We start from the raw sequence: 16,530 nt of genomic DNA, 5'->3' as shown, positions 1-16,530 counted from the left end.
ACACACATATATATATATAATTGACTTCAGAAAAGGGAAAAGGGAGAGGGAGAGAGAGAAACATCAATGATGAGAGAGAATCATCAATTGGCTGCCTTCTGCACACCCCACATTGGGGATCGAGCATGTGCCCTGACCAGGAATCGAACCATGACCTCCTGGTTCATAGGTTGATGCTCAACCACTGAGCCACACCGGCTGGGCAAAGAGGGACCCTTTTTGTGTGACCCTGCTGCCTGGAAAATATAGTGGTGGGACCCCCTCTCTTGGTTGGTAGGGGTTGTGGTCAGGCGAAGCCCGGCTGAGGGCTTCAGTCCACAGGGGTTTATACCAGGCCTGTTTCTCCCTTCCTCCTGCAGACATGAACGAGCACAGCTCTCGCAGCCACAGCATCTTCCTTATCAACATCAAGCAGGAGAACATGGAGACTGAGCAGAAGCTCAGTGGGAAGCTGTATCTGGTGGACCTGGCTGGCAGTGAGAAGGTTAGGGTCTTGTGGGGGTCAGGTGGGGAGGGAAGAAAGCCTTGGGGGGAGGCGTCCTTTTCTTAAAGTCAAACTAACTTTTAAAAAATTGAGACATAATTCATATTCCATAAAGTTCACCATTTAAAAGTGTGTAATTGAGTGGTTTTTAGGATGTATGCAAAGCTGTGCAACCGTCACGCCAAATTCCAGAACATTTTCTCTTTTTTATTGATTTTAGAGAAGAAGGGAGAGGGAGAGAGAGATAGAAACATCAATGATGAGGGAGAATCATTGATTGGCTGCCTCCTGGACATCCCCTACTGGGGATCGAGCCTGCAACCCAGGCAGGTGCCCTTGATCAGATTGAACCTGGGACCCTTCAGTCCACGGGCCAATGCTCTATCCACTGAGCCAGACCAGCTAGGGCCAGAACATTTTCATCACCCATTAATAATCCCCTCCCCGACCCCCTGGCAACTACTAATCTACTTTCTTCTTCTTCTTCCCCCCCCCCCACTTTAAATTACAATGGTATTTTATTTTTTAAATGGTACAAGATTTGACACTTCACACACACACACACACACACACACACACACACACACACAAATATACCACTAATAAATAACAAAAGTGGAAATACTTATCAAAGTTACAACAGACTTAATGTTTAACTGAGAATCACTTCAACAGAGTAAGACTCTAAACATACCAGACAAACCAATATTTGTTTGGAATAAAGTGTGTAACTTTCTTAATGTATGGGCTGATAGGTGAGTTTCCATGTGGTCAGGGGTATGGTCATAAAACCAATTTTAGCACAGTTGTGCTTCAGACTAAGTTTCAATAGTCTACACAGATGTTAAAGAATGCCCCCTATAAAAAACTAAAACTTGAAGACTTTTTTTCAAGAGTTACCAATATCTAGTAAATGTACATTCTTACCTGAAAACACCAAAATTAATAGGTGCTGATATTCAGATCTGATGTCTCAGGTTTTATGACTGACATATCTAATGCTCCTAGACTTTGGGGTGTACAGAGCAACAATCTAAAATTTGTTTAGAATATAGGGAAAATTAAGATGAGGTGGGCATACATTTTTTGACTATGCCAATAATCCTCAATTCTTCATAGGGATAATCTATTTTCTTCTTCTTCTTTTTTAAAAATGTATTTTTATTGAAATCAGAGAGGAAAGGAAAGGGAGAGAGAGATAGAAACATCAATGATGAGAGAGAATCACTGATTGGCTGCCTCCTGCACACCCCCTACTGGGGATCGAGCCTGCAACCCGGGCATGTGTCCTTGACTGGAATCGAACCCACAACCCTTGAGTCCACAGGCCAAAGCTCTATCCACGGAGCAAAACCGGCTAGGGCTACTTTCTTCTTGATGGGTTTGCCTTTTCTAGACATTTCACATAAGTGGTATCATATAATATGTATAATATGTAGGTGGGAGGGGGCGCTCTTTAGCAAAAGAATTTAGAGGCATAGAGGAAGGGCCTTCTCTGTCCTCTGTCCTTTTTCCATGTCCTCTCCCCTCTTTGGGCTGAGCCCCACCACATGGAAAGGAGGTGGTGAGAGCCCTCTCCCTTTGCAGTGGCTCATGACACACTTGTCCCTTCCTGCCCTGACAGGTCAGCAAGACTGGAGCAGAGGGAGCCGTGCTGGATGAGGCAAAGAATATCAACAAGTCCCTGTCAGCTCTGGGGAACGTGATCTCTGCTCTGGCCGAGGGCACCGTGAGTGTCCTCAGGTCTCCTCACCCTCAAGTTCCCCCTCACCTCCCACCTTCCCCTAATGCGGCCCTTTAACCATGCCCCTATTCATGGATCGCCCGATCCCTGGTCCACCACTCTGCTTTCCCATTCCCCTGTTAAGTTTATTTTTCTCATTCACATCTCCCTCCTCCCCCAGAAAAGCTACGTTCCATATCGTGACAGCAAAATGACACGGATCCTCCAGGACTCTCTGGGAGGAAACTGCCGGACAACTATGTTCATCTGTTGCTCGCCGTCCAGCTACAACGATGCGGAGACCAAGTCCACCCTGATGTTTGGGCAGCGGTCAGTGGCAGGGTCCCCAGCTCCCTGCCCAGCCCCCGCCGCTCTCGCTCTCCAGCATCAGGCCGGCATTAGGCAAGCCGTAAGGGAGATCGCCTCACCTTGATCCCCTCTCCTCACCCAGGGCAAAGACCATTAAGAACACCGCCTCAGTGAATCTGGAGTTGACTGCTGAGCAGTGGAAGAAGAAATATGAGAAGGAGAAGGAGAAGACAAAGGCTCAGAAGGAGACGATTGCAAAACTGGAGGCTGAGCTGAGCCGTTGGCGCAATGGTTAGAGAGGAGCTCTGTGGGCAGGAGAGGTGGTGGGAGGAGGAGGGGGCTTAGGGAGCCAGAGAGCCCTGTCTGGGGTGGTGCTTAAGGGCAGGCCAATCTCCAAGGAGGGCTGTGTTCATGGAGAGGTGCAGTGGAGCTCAGGGAAAGGGAGAGAGCCTGACTACCATGTCCCCCGACCCCCGAAAAGGTCCACTTAGCAAGAGCGATGGAGGCCTGCAGGTCTTGGTGCTGAGCAGTGAGGGAGGAAGGACAGGTGGATGCAGCTTTCCCTTCTCCCACCCCTCACTTTGTTCTGCCCCTTTGCCAGGAGAGAATGTGCCTGAGACAGAGCGTCTGGCCGGTGAGGATGCAGTCCTGGGAGCAGAGATCTGTGAGGAGACCCCTCTGAATGACAACTCCTCCATCGTGGTGCGCATCGCGCCTGAGGAGCGGCAGAAATACGAGGAGGAGATCCGCCGCCTCTACAAGCAGCTGGATGACAAGGTGAGGACAATGGGGCAGGGCACAGAGATGAGCCCAGTGGAAGGAGAAGTGAGGGATTAAAAAAGTATGCCCTAGACGGTTTGGCTCAGTGGACAGAGTGTCGGCCCATGGACTGCAGGGTCCCGGGTTCGATTACGGTCAAGGGCACATACCTTGGTTGTTGGTTCCTCCAGCCCTGGTCAGGGTGTGTGCAGAAGGCAACTAATTGATGTGTCTCTCTCACATCAATGTTTCTCTCTGTCTCTCCCTCTCCCTTCCACTCTCTAAAAATCAATGGAAAAATATACTCCGGTGAGGATTAACAACAACAACAAAAAATTAGCTTATACTGCTCTATATGATTTTAAGAGGGGTAAATGCTCATTATTGAAAATGTGGGAGATAAATACAAATACATAGAAGGAAATTAAAATCACCCATCATCCCACTCTTCAGAAATAACACTATTAATATTTTGCCTTTTTCTGTGCATATACCATGTATTAGTAATTGAAATATACTGTATATGTAACTGAATTCAATTTTTTCATTCAGTATTCTGTCATGAGCAATTTCCTACTTTGTTAACAGTTCTTCATAAAACTTTATATATATTTTTTTTATTGATTTTTTTACAGAGAGGAAGGGAGAGGGATAGAGAGTTAGAAACATCGATGAGAGAGAAACATGGATCAGCTGCCTCCTGCACACTCCCTACTGGGGATGTGCCCACAACCAAGGTACATGCCCTTGACCGGAATCGAACCTGGGACCCTTCAGTCCACAGGCCGACGCTCTATCCACTGAGCCAAACTGGTCAGGGTGATAAAACTATTTTTTTTTTCTTTCTTTTCTTTTTTATATATATTTTATTGATTTTTTTACAGAGAGGAAGAGAGAGGGATAGAGAGTTAGAAACCTCGATGAGAGAGAAACATGGATCAGCTGCCTCCTGCACACTCCCCACTGGGGATGTGCCCGCAACCAAGGTACATGCCCTTGACCGGAATCAAACCTGGGACCCTTCAGTCCACAGGCCGACGCTCTATCCACTGAGCCAAACTGGTCAGGGTGATAAAACTATTTTTTAAAAAATATTTTTTATTGATTTCAGAGAGGAAGGGAGAGGGAGAGAGAGAGAGAAACATCAATGATTAGAGATAATCATGGATTGGCTGCCTCCTGCACGCCCCACATGGGACTGAGCCCACAACCTAAGCATGTGCCCTGACCTGGAATTGAACCGTTAACCTCCTGGTTCATAGGTCGATGCTCAACCACTGAGCCATGCTGGCCAGGCCATAAAAGTATTTTAAAATGGCTGCCTAATGGTCTGTGTATTAGAATGTATTTAACCATTCACTTATTACAGGGCTTCTACTTTTTTTGGGTATTGTTTGGTTTGCTATTATAATGATTAACTTTGCGTGAGACTTTGCTTTTGAATGATTTGGATGGAATGTAGTGATAGAGTGGGATTTCTAGGTTAAAAGTAGGAATATTTTAAGGCTTTTGCTATGTACTGTCAAGATTATACCAACTCCCAGGAAAAAAGGAATTTAAAGTGAGGGCAGGAGTTGAGGAAAGAAACTGAGGAAATTCAGACGTCTTTTTAGGATATGGTGTTTTGTGTGTTTTTCAAATTCAAAACCTAAACTATCTGGATTGTATTCGGATCCTGTCTCTCCCTCAACCCAACGGTTCATCCCTTCACTCCATCTTCCCCCTTGCCTCCAACAGGACGATGAGATCAACCAGCAGAGCCAGCTCATCGAGAAGCTCAAGCAGCAAATGCTGGACCAGGAAGAGGTAATGGGGAGGAGGGATGATGTGAGAGGAGAGGGGGTTGTGTTCGTCCCTGGAAGCCATAGAAGGGACCTTCTTACAGTCAGATGGGAGAAGGGGCATTCTGCTAGGGTTTAGTCACCCCAAAACTATGGAGGTCTGGGGACTTACCTGGGGCTTTGCTTAAGGCTCAAATTGTGGCATCTCGGTGCTTCTTCATTCTGTTGCCCTATTTCTAAGAAGCCTAAAGCCCACTTCCTCTCGACTCTTATGTTGGCCCTTGCCTCTCTCCTAGAGCTATGCCTGGGCGGGGGGCTCAGCTTCCCTAGAGCAGGGGTCACAGAAGTGGCGACTGGCAGCAGACTCCCTCACATGCCTCCCCTCTCCCTTGAAGCTGCTGGTGTCCACTCGAGGAGACAACGAGAAGGTCCAGCGGGAGCTGAGCCACCTGCAGTCAGAGAATGACGCTGCGAAGGATGAGGTGAAGGAAGTGCTGCAGGCCCTGGAGGAGCTGGCTGTCAACTATGACCAGAAGTCCCAGGAGGTGGAGGAAAAGAGCCAGCAGAACCAGCTTCTGGTGGATGAGCTGTCTCAGAAGGTGGTGAGTGGCCGACTGGGGTCCAGGAGCTCCCCGGCCTCAGGACACCCCTACATCCAAAGGGACTATTGCTGCCCTCCAGGGCCGCACTGTGTTTGCACCTTTGCACTGGCGTTCAGTGTGTTGTGAGACCCTCCCACGGCTGCTCACTGCACTTTGTCCCCCTGACCCCGCTCTCTTCCAGGCCCTTCTGCAGGGCCTGTGTTCTCTTCACAGAAGCCACCAGGGTCATGCATGAAGGGAGAGGCCTCTGCCTGGGCTGGGGAGGGTAACAGGAAGATGGCGATGGGATGACTGGGGGGCTGTCCCCAGGCCACCATGCTGTCCCTGGAGTCGGAGTTGCAGCGGCTACAGGAAGTCAGTGGACACCAGCGAAAACGAATTGCTGAGGTGCTGAATGGGCTGATGAAGGACCTGAGTGAGTTCAGTGTCATCGTGGGCAACGGGGAGATTAAGCTGGTGAGTGGAGAAAGAGGCAGCAGTTTTGTTCAGGTCTTTTCTGTTCTGGGCATTGGTGGGAGATGCAAGACGGGAGAATCCGGGCTGTCGGGGACACTGAGAAAGGCGGGCCACGGATCCAGGAAACACGCCCTCAAACTAGACCCAGGAAAACAAGTAGAGGCTTGCATAGACTCAACTGAAAATATACCTCTAAAGGGTGCTAAGTAAAGAAGCAATGGGACAGCATATGAGACCCGTTCCCTGGCACATGTGGTCAGTTTGGCTCAAACAAACTCTTATTAAAAGTCTCTCTCTAAAAAAAAAAAAAGAATAAGAAGAAGCAATGGAGATGTGGTTATAGCAGGAGTTAAAGATGGGGACACAGAGTGAGAAATGATATATGCAAATCTGTGGCAAGGACGATGACCCATGTGGGTGATCAAGCAGAACTGTTTGACTGAAAAAGAAAATCATATTGCTTTATAAGATGGAAGAGGGTGACTGCTGGGATTGGATCTCTGAATGCACGTAGAGGGATTTAGTGTGAAATGCCAGGTGACAGAGAGCTGCTAAGAGTTGTTCGGAGAATACCTGTCCCACCTGAGTCCCTCTGCATGTGGTGTGTGTGGGGGGAAGCAAAGTGGGAGGGAATGGATAAGAGGTTTTCCGCAGTAGAGCACCTCTTCCCTCCCGTGCCCCCTTCAGCCGGTGGAGATCAGTGGGGCCATCGAGGAGGAGTTCACCGTGGCCCGACTCTACATCAGCAAAATCAAATCGGAGGTCAAGTCTGTGGTCAAGCGGTGCCGCCAGCTGGAGAACCTCCAGGTCGAATGCCATCGCAAGATGGAGGTGACTGGGCGGGAGCTCTCATCCTGCCAGCTCCTCATCTCCCAGGTGAGTGCCAGAGGTTGAGAGCCTTTGGGTGCCCTGGGAGAAAGAGCGTGACCCTGTGGTTATGAGATAAAACTCCTAGCACCTACCTTTATGTCAGCTGCCTAGGGCCAACTGAAGTCAAGGACAGAAGAGCTGGGGTGGCGCGGGAGGGTCTGGGCCAGGGAAGTGAAGGTTCAGCAGGGATACTGGCCTCTAAGCTGATGGGGTCTAGAGAGAGAGTCTCTAGAAGCATGGGCCCTGACTGTGCATCGTCATGGAAGGCATAGCAGGAGCAGAGGGCCTGGGGAGAGAGCTGGAGTTTACAGAGGTCTGTGCTGCCCAGAGTGGTGATCTTTGGCCCATCCATCCTCTTCCTCTCGCCAACCCTTCCCCCACCAGCACGAGGCCAAGATCCGCTCGCTTACGGAATACATGCAGAGCGTGGAGCTAAAGAAGCGGCACCTGGAAGAGTCCTATGACTCCCTCAGTGATGAGCTGGCCAAGCTCCAGGCCCAGGGTGAGGCCTTCTTAAACCTCCAACCCATCCATCCTGGGATATGAGATCCCAGAGGGGGCAGGGAGTTAAAATTGACAAACATCGAAAGAAACCACCCAACTGCACACTCCCCCAAATGGAGACCAACTCACATGATACTTAGCAAGCTTTTGCATGTAGCGTATTGTACAGGAACCATAGACACTCCATTGTCTCTGCCCCTGCTATATCCACTGGGCTGTCCTAACCTGCAAGAACATCCCCGTGGGCCCATTCTGGGTAGATCTGCCCTGCCCTGCCCTGCCTGGAGGTTTGGTCACAATATGAAGTTCTTCCTGGTGGAGGTGGGTGCGGTATAAGCTGTCTTTCCCTCTTTTAGAAACTGTGCATGAAGTGGCCTTGAAGGACAAGGAGCCGGACACACAGGATGCAGACGAAGTGAAAGTGAGTAGGGAAGGTGTGGGATGGCAGGCCTGGCAGGGCTGTGCTGGCCCTCACTGAGCTGATGTTGGGGAGCCTGGCTTTGAGCTTGGGGTGGTGTTGTTTGTAGAAGGCCCTGGAGCTGCAAATGGAGAGTCACCGGGAGGCCCATTACCGGCAGCTGGCCCGGCTCCGGGACGAGATCAACGAGAAGCAAAAGATCATTGATGAGCTCAAAGAGTAAGAGTTCCCGAGGGCGGCTCTGGTCTCTACCCGGTCCTCTTGCCCAGCTGTGCCCACTCAAATGCTCCCTCGGATCCTATTCTTTAACTTCCATGTGTCACTCCCCCAGCAATGACACGACTTTGCTGCCCAACTCCAGGAGGTTCAGGAGTAAGGCCTCGTCCCAATCCTTAAGGCTCTTCTGACTAGATAGCTCAGGGTTCCTTACTCTCATGGAAACAGTGGCCTGAGCCTGCCTATATATGAAGGGAGATACATCAAATCTAACTGGACTCACTCGTTCAAGAGGGAAAATGCTTGAGGACTGGTCTTCCCTTTCTCCGATATTCACATCCTTTTGTTGTCGCCATACCTCTTGCCCTCCACAGCCTGAACCAGAAGCTCCAGTTAGAGCTGGAGAAGCTTCAGGCTGACTACGAGAAGCTGAAGAACGAAGAACAGGAGAAGAGCACCAAACTCCAGGAGCTGACGTGAGTGCCCGGGGCGCCTGCCGACCAGCAGCCACGGAGGCTGACTGACTCAGCCGCTCCTGAGGAGGCCGGGTGCCGTGTAGATGTGAATACGGTGACCACAGAAAGCAAATGCCTCAGAAGAATAATTTGATGGGGTAGGGAAGGGGAAGAAATGGAGACTTTCGGAAGTGACCTCTATTGAATATAAGCTGGCAGGGAAAGGTGTGTGCGATGTTCTGTTAAGTCTAAAAAGCAGGTTACAAAACAGTATGTTAATGGTCCCATAAAATATTTATGGGATGTACATGAATAGAAAAAAAGAGTCTGGCAAGACAGACATCAAAATGTTAATGGTGGTTTGATCTATGTGTAGTAGAATCATGGGCTTTTTATGAAACTCGTCTTCCTTATCTTTTTTCCACCTTTTCTAATTTCTGCACAGTGAACATGGGTAACTTGTATAATAGGTAATTTAAAAAATGTAAAAGGAAAGGAAGAGGGAGGAGAATCCTGAGAGAATCTTCTGGTTTGCTCCTCCCCCAGATTTCTGTACGAGCGACATGAGCAGTCCAAGCAGGACCTCAAGGGCCTGGAGGAGACCGTTGTGAGTGGTTTCCGTCTGTGCTGAGTTCGCGGGGTGGAGGGGGCTCCGTCTCTTCCCCCGATTCTTCCTGTCCCCGTTGCTCCTGCCCTCGGCAAAGTCAGTCTGTGGCATCATTAGGACACCTCTTTTCCTAAAGGATGAGTGACTCACCTGACTGGATAGACTGAAGGGTCCAGTAATTTCAGAGTAAAAGGTTGACCTGGTATTTGGCTACCCCAGTCTTTCATCTTTCCTTCCAGGCCCGGGAACTCCAGACCCTCCACAACCTTCGCAAGCTGTTCGTTCAAGACGTCACGACTCGAGTCAAGAAAGTGAGTGCCGTCCTCGCGCGGGCTCTTCCTGGCCCCCATCTTCTCCTCCTGTTCTCGGGTCCTCCAGCCCTTTGGTCTCCTGTGGGCCGGCTTGGCCTGGCCTGGGTGGGACCTGTTTGGCTTCAAGACAGCCACGTGTTTCCCTCTGTCTTTAATCAGAGTGCAGAAATGGAGCCCGAGGACAGTGGGGGGATTCACTCCCAAAAGCAGAAGATTTCCTTTCTTGAGAACAACCTGGAACAGCTTACAAAGGTTCACAAACAGGTAAGAGTGGGGGGAAGGATCGAAGAGAACTCTGGAGGCCAGGTGCCTGGGATACCAAATCCCTGGAGGCCCCTTGGATGTAGGAAAATCTACTTGCATGTTTTCCTTACTTTTCCCACTAATCCCTTCTTTATACCAGATTTGGTTCCACTTTTACCTCTTTTCTTTGTTCCATGCCTGTTTTCCCTTCTCAAAGCTCCCAACCTGCCTTTGCTCAAGTGGAATCCCCAGGCCTCTATGTTGTTGGAATGAAAGGTTGAAATGGATAGAGGTTTCAGAGGCAAGGGCTGTAACAATACACAAGGGATGCTGGTCAGATTTTAGCCAGAGATAGAAAGCAGCGAGACACGAAGCAGCCAGGGAAGTCGGGCTTTTTCACGGGGAGAGACGGAGAGAACTCCATCTGCCTAGGCCTGGGGCAGGCATGCAGGGAAATTCAATGATGTCCTCTGGATCAGCGGTCGCCAACCCTTCGGACCTCACGGACCACCGGTTGGCGACCGCTGCTCTAGATGGCCCATCCAGCCCCGGCCGGCCCTGTGTATTAAGTCCCTGCCTCTCTGTCGCCCTCCTTGCTGCTGCGGTTCCTTAGGTGGATGACTGGGTGTCAAAGGTATGGGGTGGGGAGGTAGAGGGGCAGTCCAAAGGAGTCAGGACAGGAAATGTTTGGTGCAGACAGAGCCAAATAGCTGAGCCTTGAAGACAGGTGCAACAGTTAGCTGGCTCTTTTAACTAATTCATAAAATAAACCCCCTACCTCTACTTTATTCCCTTCCTTTCAAATCCACTTTAAAATTCCATATTCTCACTAAACTGGATCTTAAACTTCTTTTCCTCCCAGTACACTGTCCAGCACATAGAGTAGACACTCAATACATTAAAAAAAAAAATGACAAAAATCACAGAACTGTGGCCCCATGGTAGTCTGCAGGGTTTGTTTTATTTGAGCTTGCAAAGGACTTTGCTACCATCTCTTTCCCTTTGCTTATTAGAAAATTACATAATTTTATAGGAAAGTTGAAAGACGGGAGAAACATTTGTTATCAGTTCTGGCATTCTTTTTAATTTCTGTGTGTTCATTTTCCTTCTCCACCAAAATGCATATTATATTGCCTTTCCCAACAAATATTTTTATTGTAAAATACACATAACAAAATTTACCACTTTAATCATTTTTTCTCCAGAACTCTTTTCTTCGTGGAGAACTGAAACTCTATGTCCACTAAACAATAACTCCTCCTTCCCTGCTCCCCCAGCCCCTGCACCTGCCATTCTCCTTCCTTCTCCATGATTTTGACCACATGTAGAAGTGGAGTCATACAGTATCTGTCCTTTGGAGACTGGTTTATGTCACTCGGCATAATGTCCTCCATGATCATCCATGCTGTGGCTTATGTCAGGAAACCACAGGCTGTCTCCCCTCCCCCCGCCCGCCCCCCAGCCCCCGGTGAAGACTGTGCCTCTGCTCCAAATCCCAAATTCCAAAAGCTACTCACTCACAGGAGAGAGGACTCCTCAAAATTTCCTACCTCAGCGGACACAGGCTAAAAAGGAAAATGAGAGGTAGAAACTTCTTCCTTAATCAGATCTTAAACGGCCAAGGCTACAGTCCCATTAAACTAAGTTATTGCCTCAGCAAAACACTGTTCGTAATCTGTAAACTGTCCTAAATTAAAGGGGTACAGAAGTATTTCCAGCTCTGTCCCTTCTCCCAGCAGTGCCAGTCACACTGATTCTCCTGCTGTCTTCCAAGGCCGGCTCTTTGGCCAACTATCGTGCCCCTGGTCACGTGTGAGGCCCCGTAAAAAGCTCAGGACATCTTTTCTGGCTTCAAGGTGCTTGCTACCTGTAGCTTAATTTAAGTGGGGGAGGGACAGCTCAGGAAATCCTTGACTGTGAAGGTAATGAGCACAAATGTTTGTGAATCTCAAACATTTTCTTTCCTTCCTATGGAGCATCGTGTGTATGTGTGGGGGTAGAAGGGGAGGTGGGCTCCTGTATTCCGGCTTCTGCTCCTGCTCTGCACTGTACCTCCCCTGCACTCAATGCCATATCCACTCTCCAGACTGCTCCTGTGCTCTTGCTGCCCCACCCTGTGCATGCCCATAAAGCCATCCTGGGTGAGGGGGTGCCTCATCCCCATGGATGCCCTGGGGCTGTTGGTTTGGCACAAGCTGGGAGATATTGGGGAGGGGGGCATCTCTAGGCCAGGAGGAGACTGGGACAGGGCGCTATCACAGGAGTTCTGGGCTACAGTGGAGTTGGCATGTTTTGCTGCCCAGAAAACAATGTGCCATTTCATAATGCCTGACCATCGTTTGTTCAGCGAGAAGGAAAGAACTGGCTAAAAACAGCAAGTTAGGTAAAGGGACTGAGGCTTTTGGGGAAACGACATGGTCTCCAAATCCTCTGACTCGGTTTTTCTTTATTCTCTCTCCCCACCTGCACCCCACACTCCACTGCTGGCTCTGTCTTGGGTCACCTGCCTTTCTTTCTGCCTCTTCCCTTGGGCTCACCCCGCAGCTGGTACGTGACAATGCAGATTTGCGTTGTGAGCTTCCTAAATTGGAAAAACGACTTAGGGCTACGGCTGAGAGAGTTAAGGCCCTGGAGGGTGCACTGAAGGAGGCCAAGGAGGGCGCCATGAAGGACAAGCGCCGGTACCAGCAGGAGGTAGACCGCATTAAGGAGGCCGTTCGGTACAAGAGCTCGGGCAAGAGAGGCCATTCTGCCCAGATTGGTGAGTGGGGAGTGGATGGCAATAGGTAAGGTGGGGTTACCACCTGGGGAAATTCCTAAGTGTCAAGAAACTACATTATTGGTTTTTACTCTACCTGCCCACTCCCAACCATACCCCCCAAAGTATAAAAGTAAATCCTATCTAATAAAAGGGTAATATGCAAATTAACCATCACAACGTCACAAAGATGGCGGTGCCCATAGCCACAAGATGGCGGTGCCCAGTCCTCTCAGCCCTGCAGGAGTCCCCCAGTCCCGGGGGGTGGGGGCGGCCGCTGAGAGCGGGCAGTGTGAGCGGCCTGTCAGAATGCTTACTTCGTCACCGTGGATGGGCCTCTGGGCCGCGGAGAGCCTCTGGGCAGCGGGCATGGAGTGGCCAGGCCCCACAGAGAGCTACTGGTGCACGGATTGGGGCACAGGGCTACTAGTTATCTTATAAGCAACTCGGTTCAACTCCAGCTTTCCTTTCTTTATTACAGCCAAACCCATCCGGCCTGGCCACTACCCAGCATCCTCACCCACCAACCCCTATGGCACCCGCAGCCCCGAGTGCATCAGTTATACCAACAGCCTCTTCCAGAACTACCAGAATTTGTACCTGCAGGCTGCACCTAGCTCCACCTCAGATATGTAGTGAGTGACCAAGGGCATAGGCTGGAACCCCAACCCAAGACCCTATAAGGCATAAGGTTTGGTCAGTTATTGGGTGAGACTTGATTCTTCTCCTAAGTAGCTTCATTAATTCTTTCTCATTAGTCCTTAGAAGGTGGGCATCTGCCTTCCCAGCCTGCGACCATGTTTGTTTTCTATTCTCTGGGGAGTGGCGGGGTGTATGGCTCCATCCCTGAGGGTGTGGATGTGTCCTTGGCATAGTGAAGGGGCGGGGGGTGCCAGAGGCTGCATCTCTCTGCTCTGCTCCATCCAGTTTTGCAAACTCCTGTGCCAGCAGCGGGGCCATGTCTTCTGGAGGCACCTTGGCTTCCTACCAGAAGGCCAGCATGGACAACGGTGAGTGAGAAAGATGGGTCACTGGCCTTTAGGATCCCCAGGGCAAGTCGAAAAGTATAAGTGACCCTGTACCTACAACGTGCACACTGCCCATCCCTTCAGGGGCCTGGATTCTTATAAGTAGATCCCTCCCATTGCAATATCTGTCCCCGCCCTTACCTTCCTTTCCCCTCCTCCTCTCCTGCAGGAGGGACCCGGGAGGCTTCTTCTCAGCATAATGATGCAGCATGGGGCAGCTGTAGATAGAGTGCCATAGGCCCAGATGGCAGCGAGGCTCCAAAGAGTGTTACCTTTCTCTCTAAGGAATTAGGATGGGAGAGGGTTGGGGAAACTGTTTCTAATGCCCAATCTCCTTTTTCTCCCTCTAATCCTGTGTCCTCAATGATGATCTCTTCAGGAAATGCCACAGATATCAACGACAACAGGTACACCCGTCCCCACTGCTCTTGGGTTCTCTGGGTGGGACCAGAAGAAATGACTAAATGTCCCTCATGCCCCTATTTAGGCGTTCCCTGGAGCCTTCTGGGGAAGGAGGAGGAAATGAGAATCTTTCTTGCCATCACTGTGTAGTCCAGGAGATCCAGTCCCGCCCCTGCCTCGGTGCAGAATACTGCCCCCTCCTCCAATCCCATCTGAGGCTTCTCCCCATCCCAGTGATGGGAGTTGGTGGGAAATGCCCTGGTTTCTCTCTTACCTCTGGGAACTTTACCACCTTGAACAAGTCAGTTCCATCTCTCTGGCCTTGCTTTTCCCTGTATTCCTGTAAAACCAGACTAGTCCCTGCCCTTCACTGCCTCACAGGAATGCTATGAGAGCAAAGTGACAGGAATGCTTTCATTTACACGGGGCTGACAGTGCTGTGATTATGCTGGGTCTCTTCTCCCAGGAGTGACCTGCCGTGCGGCTATGAGGCTGAGGACCAGGCCAAGCTCTTCCCTCTCCACCAAGAGACCGCAGCCAGCTAATCTCCCACACAGACGGCTGCGGACCTGCACTTTCAGGTAGCTTCAGGCCGCTTCCTCTGACCACCTCAGGTTCCTACTTTCTTGCCCTCACCTCTTGTTTCTTCCACTTTTTTAATAATCTCAAAACTTTTACTACACAGCTGTCCCCAACTCCTGCCTTTCCCTTGGAGGGGCCACATTTGTGTTCCTCCAAGTCCTCTGGACACTCACCTCCCTTCCCTCTTATACTTTCCTTTTGGCCAAAGGAGTAACCAGGGTACTGCCTCTCTGCCACTAGGGGTCACTGCCACATGTTAAAAGAAGGGAGAGGGGGTGGATTCCGAGCCACACACAGGTCAGGGAACTTGGGGAGATACCTCCAAGGCTTTGGGAGATCATCTCAACCCTCCCTCTGCCTCCACCTTAACATAATTTTGGATGGATAGGTATTTTCCAAGACATCTCCAGTAAAGGAGATGTTTGATTTATTCCTGCACCTGTGTCCTGTTCTCCTTATATCTGTATGTTACCAATGAGTTCCAGGAAATACCCGAAGCGTCTAACTTTTTGTTGGGGGAGTGTTAGCATTCCTCTCTCGTCTTGCTCAGTGGAGGGGGAAAACAGCTGTGTCTCCACCTCCAAGCCCCGCTCCCTCCTCACCTCAGGCCCCAGGTCCTCTCCTGTAGCAGCTCAGGCACCTTCCCGGTTCTTGTGTGTCACCAAGCTCCTCGCCTTGATGGCTTTAGGGCCCAGAACTGGGTACTGTGATCCCGTTTTATGGCCCACTTTGGGTCCTTGGAGAACTAGAAATGAGAGGACACAGCCAGTCTCTCACTGGGCTGCGTCCAAACCAAAGGAGTAACCAGGGTACTGCCTCTCTGCCACTAGGGGTCACTGCCACATGTTAAAAGAAGGGAGAGGGGGTGGATTCCGAGCCACACACGGGTCAGGGAACTTGGGGAGTTTTCCCAAGACAGTAGGCCAGGCACATGTAGGCAGAAAGGCAGGAGAAGCAAAGAAGTAGGAATGCAGAAGGAGGAGTTAGGAAAATCTGGGGTGGAGGAGGAGGGGCTGGGAGGATAGTGTCCGGTTGTTGGTATTAAAGGAACAGAGCTGTAAACCAAAGTCTGTACAAATGTCACCCTATCCCTATCCAGTGGCTGGGCAGCAGGTGGTTGCTCACAACCTCTTTCTCTTTCTCCCCAGTTTCTAAGAGGGACTGAGGCCTCTTCTCTCAGCATGCTGCAAACCTGTGGTCTCTGATGCTAACTCCCTCCCCAACCCTTGTTGTTCGATTATACTATGTTTGATGTCTTCTCTTACTCTGTATCTCTTTGTATCGGTATATCAAAAGCTGCTACTATGTCTCTCTTCTGTCTTACTCTCTAAGTATCTAATGATGTATTTAGCAATTTCTAAACATAGTATACCCTCCTCATTTGGGGGAATAGGGAGGAGGGCAAATGTCTCTTCTTTCTCTCACACTGTGTGGTGTTAGTCACGGAGATGATAAAAGGTAAAACGGGAGCTAGAGGGTTGTGACCCTTCACACACACACACACACACACACACACACACACAAAGCCTTAAGCAGAAGAATGTCTTAACATCACAAAAGGATACAGAAATAGACTCTTCTTCCTGCCTCCTCTTTCACATATAGCACAGGGGAGGGTAAAGTGGGAGGACTACTAAATTATATGTAGAATTTTCTTCATACACCCTTCGCCCAAATCGAGGGATTCCAGGTGTGCACCTCTGCCCTTGAAGTCTGCCTTTTGCCTCCCTCTTCCTGTTCTCTCCTGGATGACTAAGAACAGAGATTGCCCAAGGGACCACTTCCCTTGCTCCTCAAAACTCCTTTTGATATTCTTGACCCCAGAGCTCCTGACCAGAACCTACAGGGCTTTGAAATATTTTGGAAGGTTGAGGAGGCAGACCCTTCTGACAGTCAGTCAAGTAGCTGCTCATCTGTCCATGGTGATATTTACAGGCAAGCATAGTCAAGTGAGTGCTTCTTCGGGTTGAGGGTGAACAGGCTGGGAAATTCCTAAGTATTTTTGCCATGGTGATGAGCTGG

The 16,530-nt window shown here is 49.9% G+C and overlaps 1 protein-coding gene across 1 annotated transcript in view; it reads left to right on the top strand.

The window, feature by feature from the left end:
* The window catches only part of KIF5A (kinesin family member 5A), a 31,788-nt gene extending 16,072 nt beyond the window's left edge, over positions 1–15,716 (top strand). The window contains exons 8-29 of the mRNA XM_008148700.3: positions 360–484; positions 2,109–2,213; positions 2,389–2,537; positions 2,659–2,807; positions 3,118–3,293; positions 5,013–5,081; positions 5,452–5,658; positions 5,968–6,114; positions 6,802–6,990; positions 7,369–7,486; positions 7,845–7,909; positions 8,016–8,125; positions 8,497–8,598; positions 9,124–9,184; positions 9,424–9,495; positions 9,655–9,759; positions 12,283–12,499; positions 12,978–13,131; positions 13,424–13,506; positions 13,904–13,931; positions 14,393–14,507; positions 15,657–15,716. Of these exons, the coding sequence (XP_008146922.2) occupies positions 360–484; positions 2,109–2,213; positions 2,389–2,537; positions 2,659–2,807; positions 3,118–3,293; positions 5,013–5,081; positions 5,452–5,658; positions 5,968–6,114; positions 6,802–6,990; positions 7,369–7,486; positions 7,845–7,909; positions 8,016–8,125; positions 8,497–8,598; positions 9,124–9,184; positions 9,424–9,495; positions 9,655–9,759; positions 12,283–12,499; positions 12,978–13,131; positions 13,424–13,506; positions 13,904–13,931; positions 14,393–14,471 (2,510 nt within the window). The 3' untranslated portion in view covers positions 14,472–14,507; positions 15,657–15,716. The remainder of the gene's footprint in view (positions 1–359; positions 485–2,108; positions 2,214–2,388; positions 2,538–2,658; positions 2,808–3,117; positions 3,294–5,012; positions 5,082–5,451; positions 5,659–5,967; positions 6,115–6,801; positions 6,991–7,368; positions 7,487–7,844; positions 7,910–8,015; positions 8,126–8,496; positions 8,599–9,123; positions 9,185–9,423; positions 9,496–9,654; positions 9,760–12,282; positions 12,500–12,977; positions 13,132–13,423; positions 13,507–13,903; positions 13,932–14,392; positions 14,508–15,656) is intronic.
* Positions 15,717–16,530: the final 814 nt, after the last annotated feature.

The sequence above is a fragment of the Eptesicus fuscus genome, chromosome 7 (assembly GCF_027574615.1).
Source record: "Eptesicus fuscus isolate TK198812 chromosome 7, DD_ASM_mEF_20220401, whole genome shotgun sequence".
NCBI classification, from domain to species: domain Eukaryota; kingdom Metazoa; phylum Chordata; class Mammalia; order Chiroptera; family Vespertilionidae; genus Eptesicus; species Eptesicus fuscus.
The sequence above is the reverse complement of the archived record's forward strand: the minus strand, read 5'-3'. Positions and strand labels throughout refer to the sequence as shown.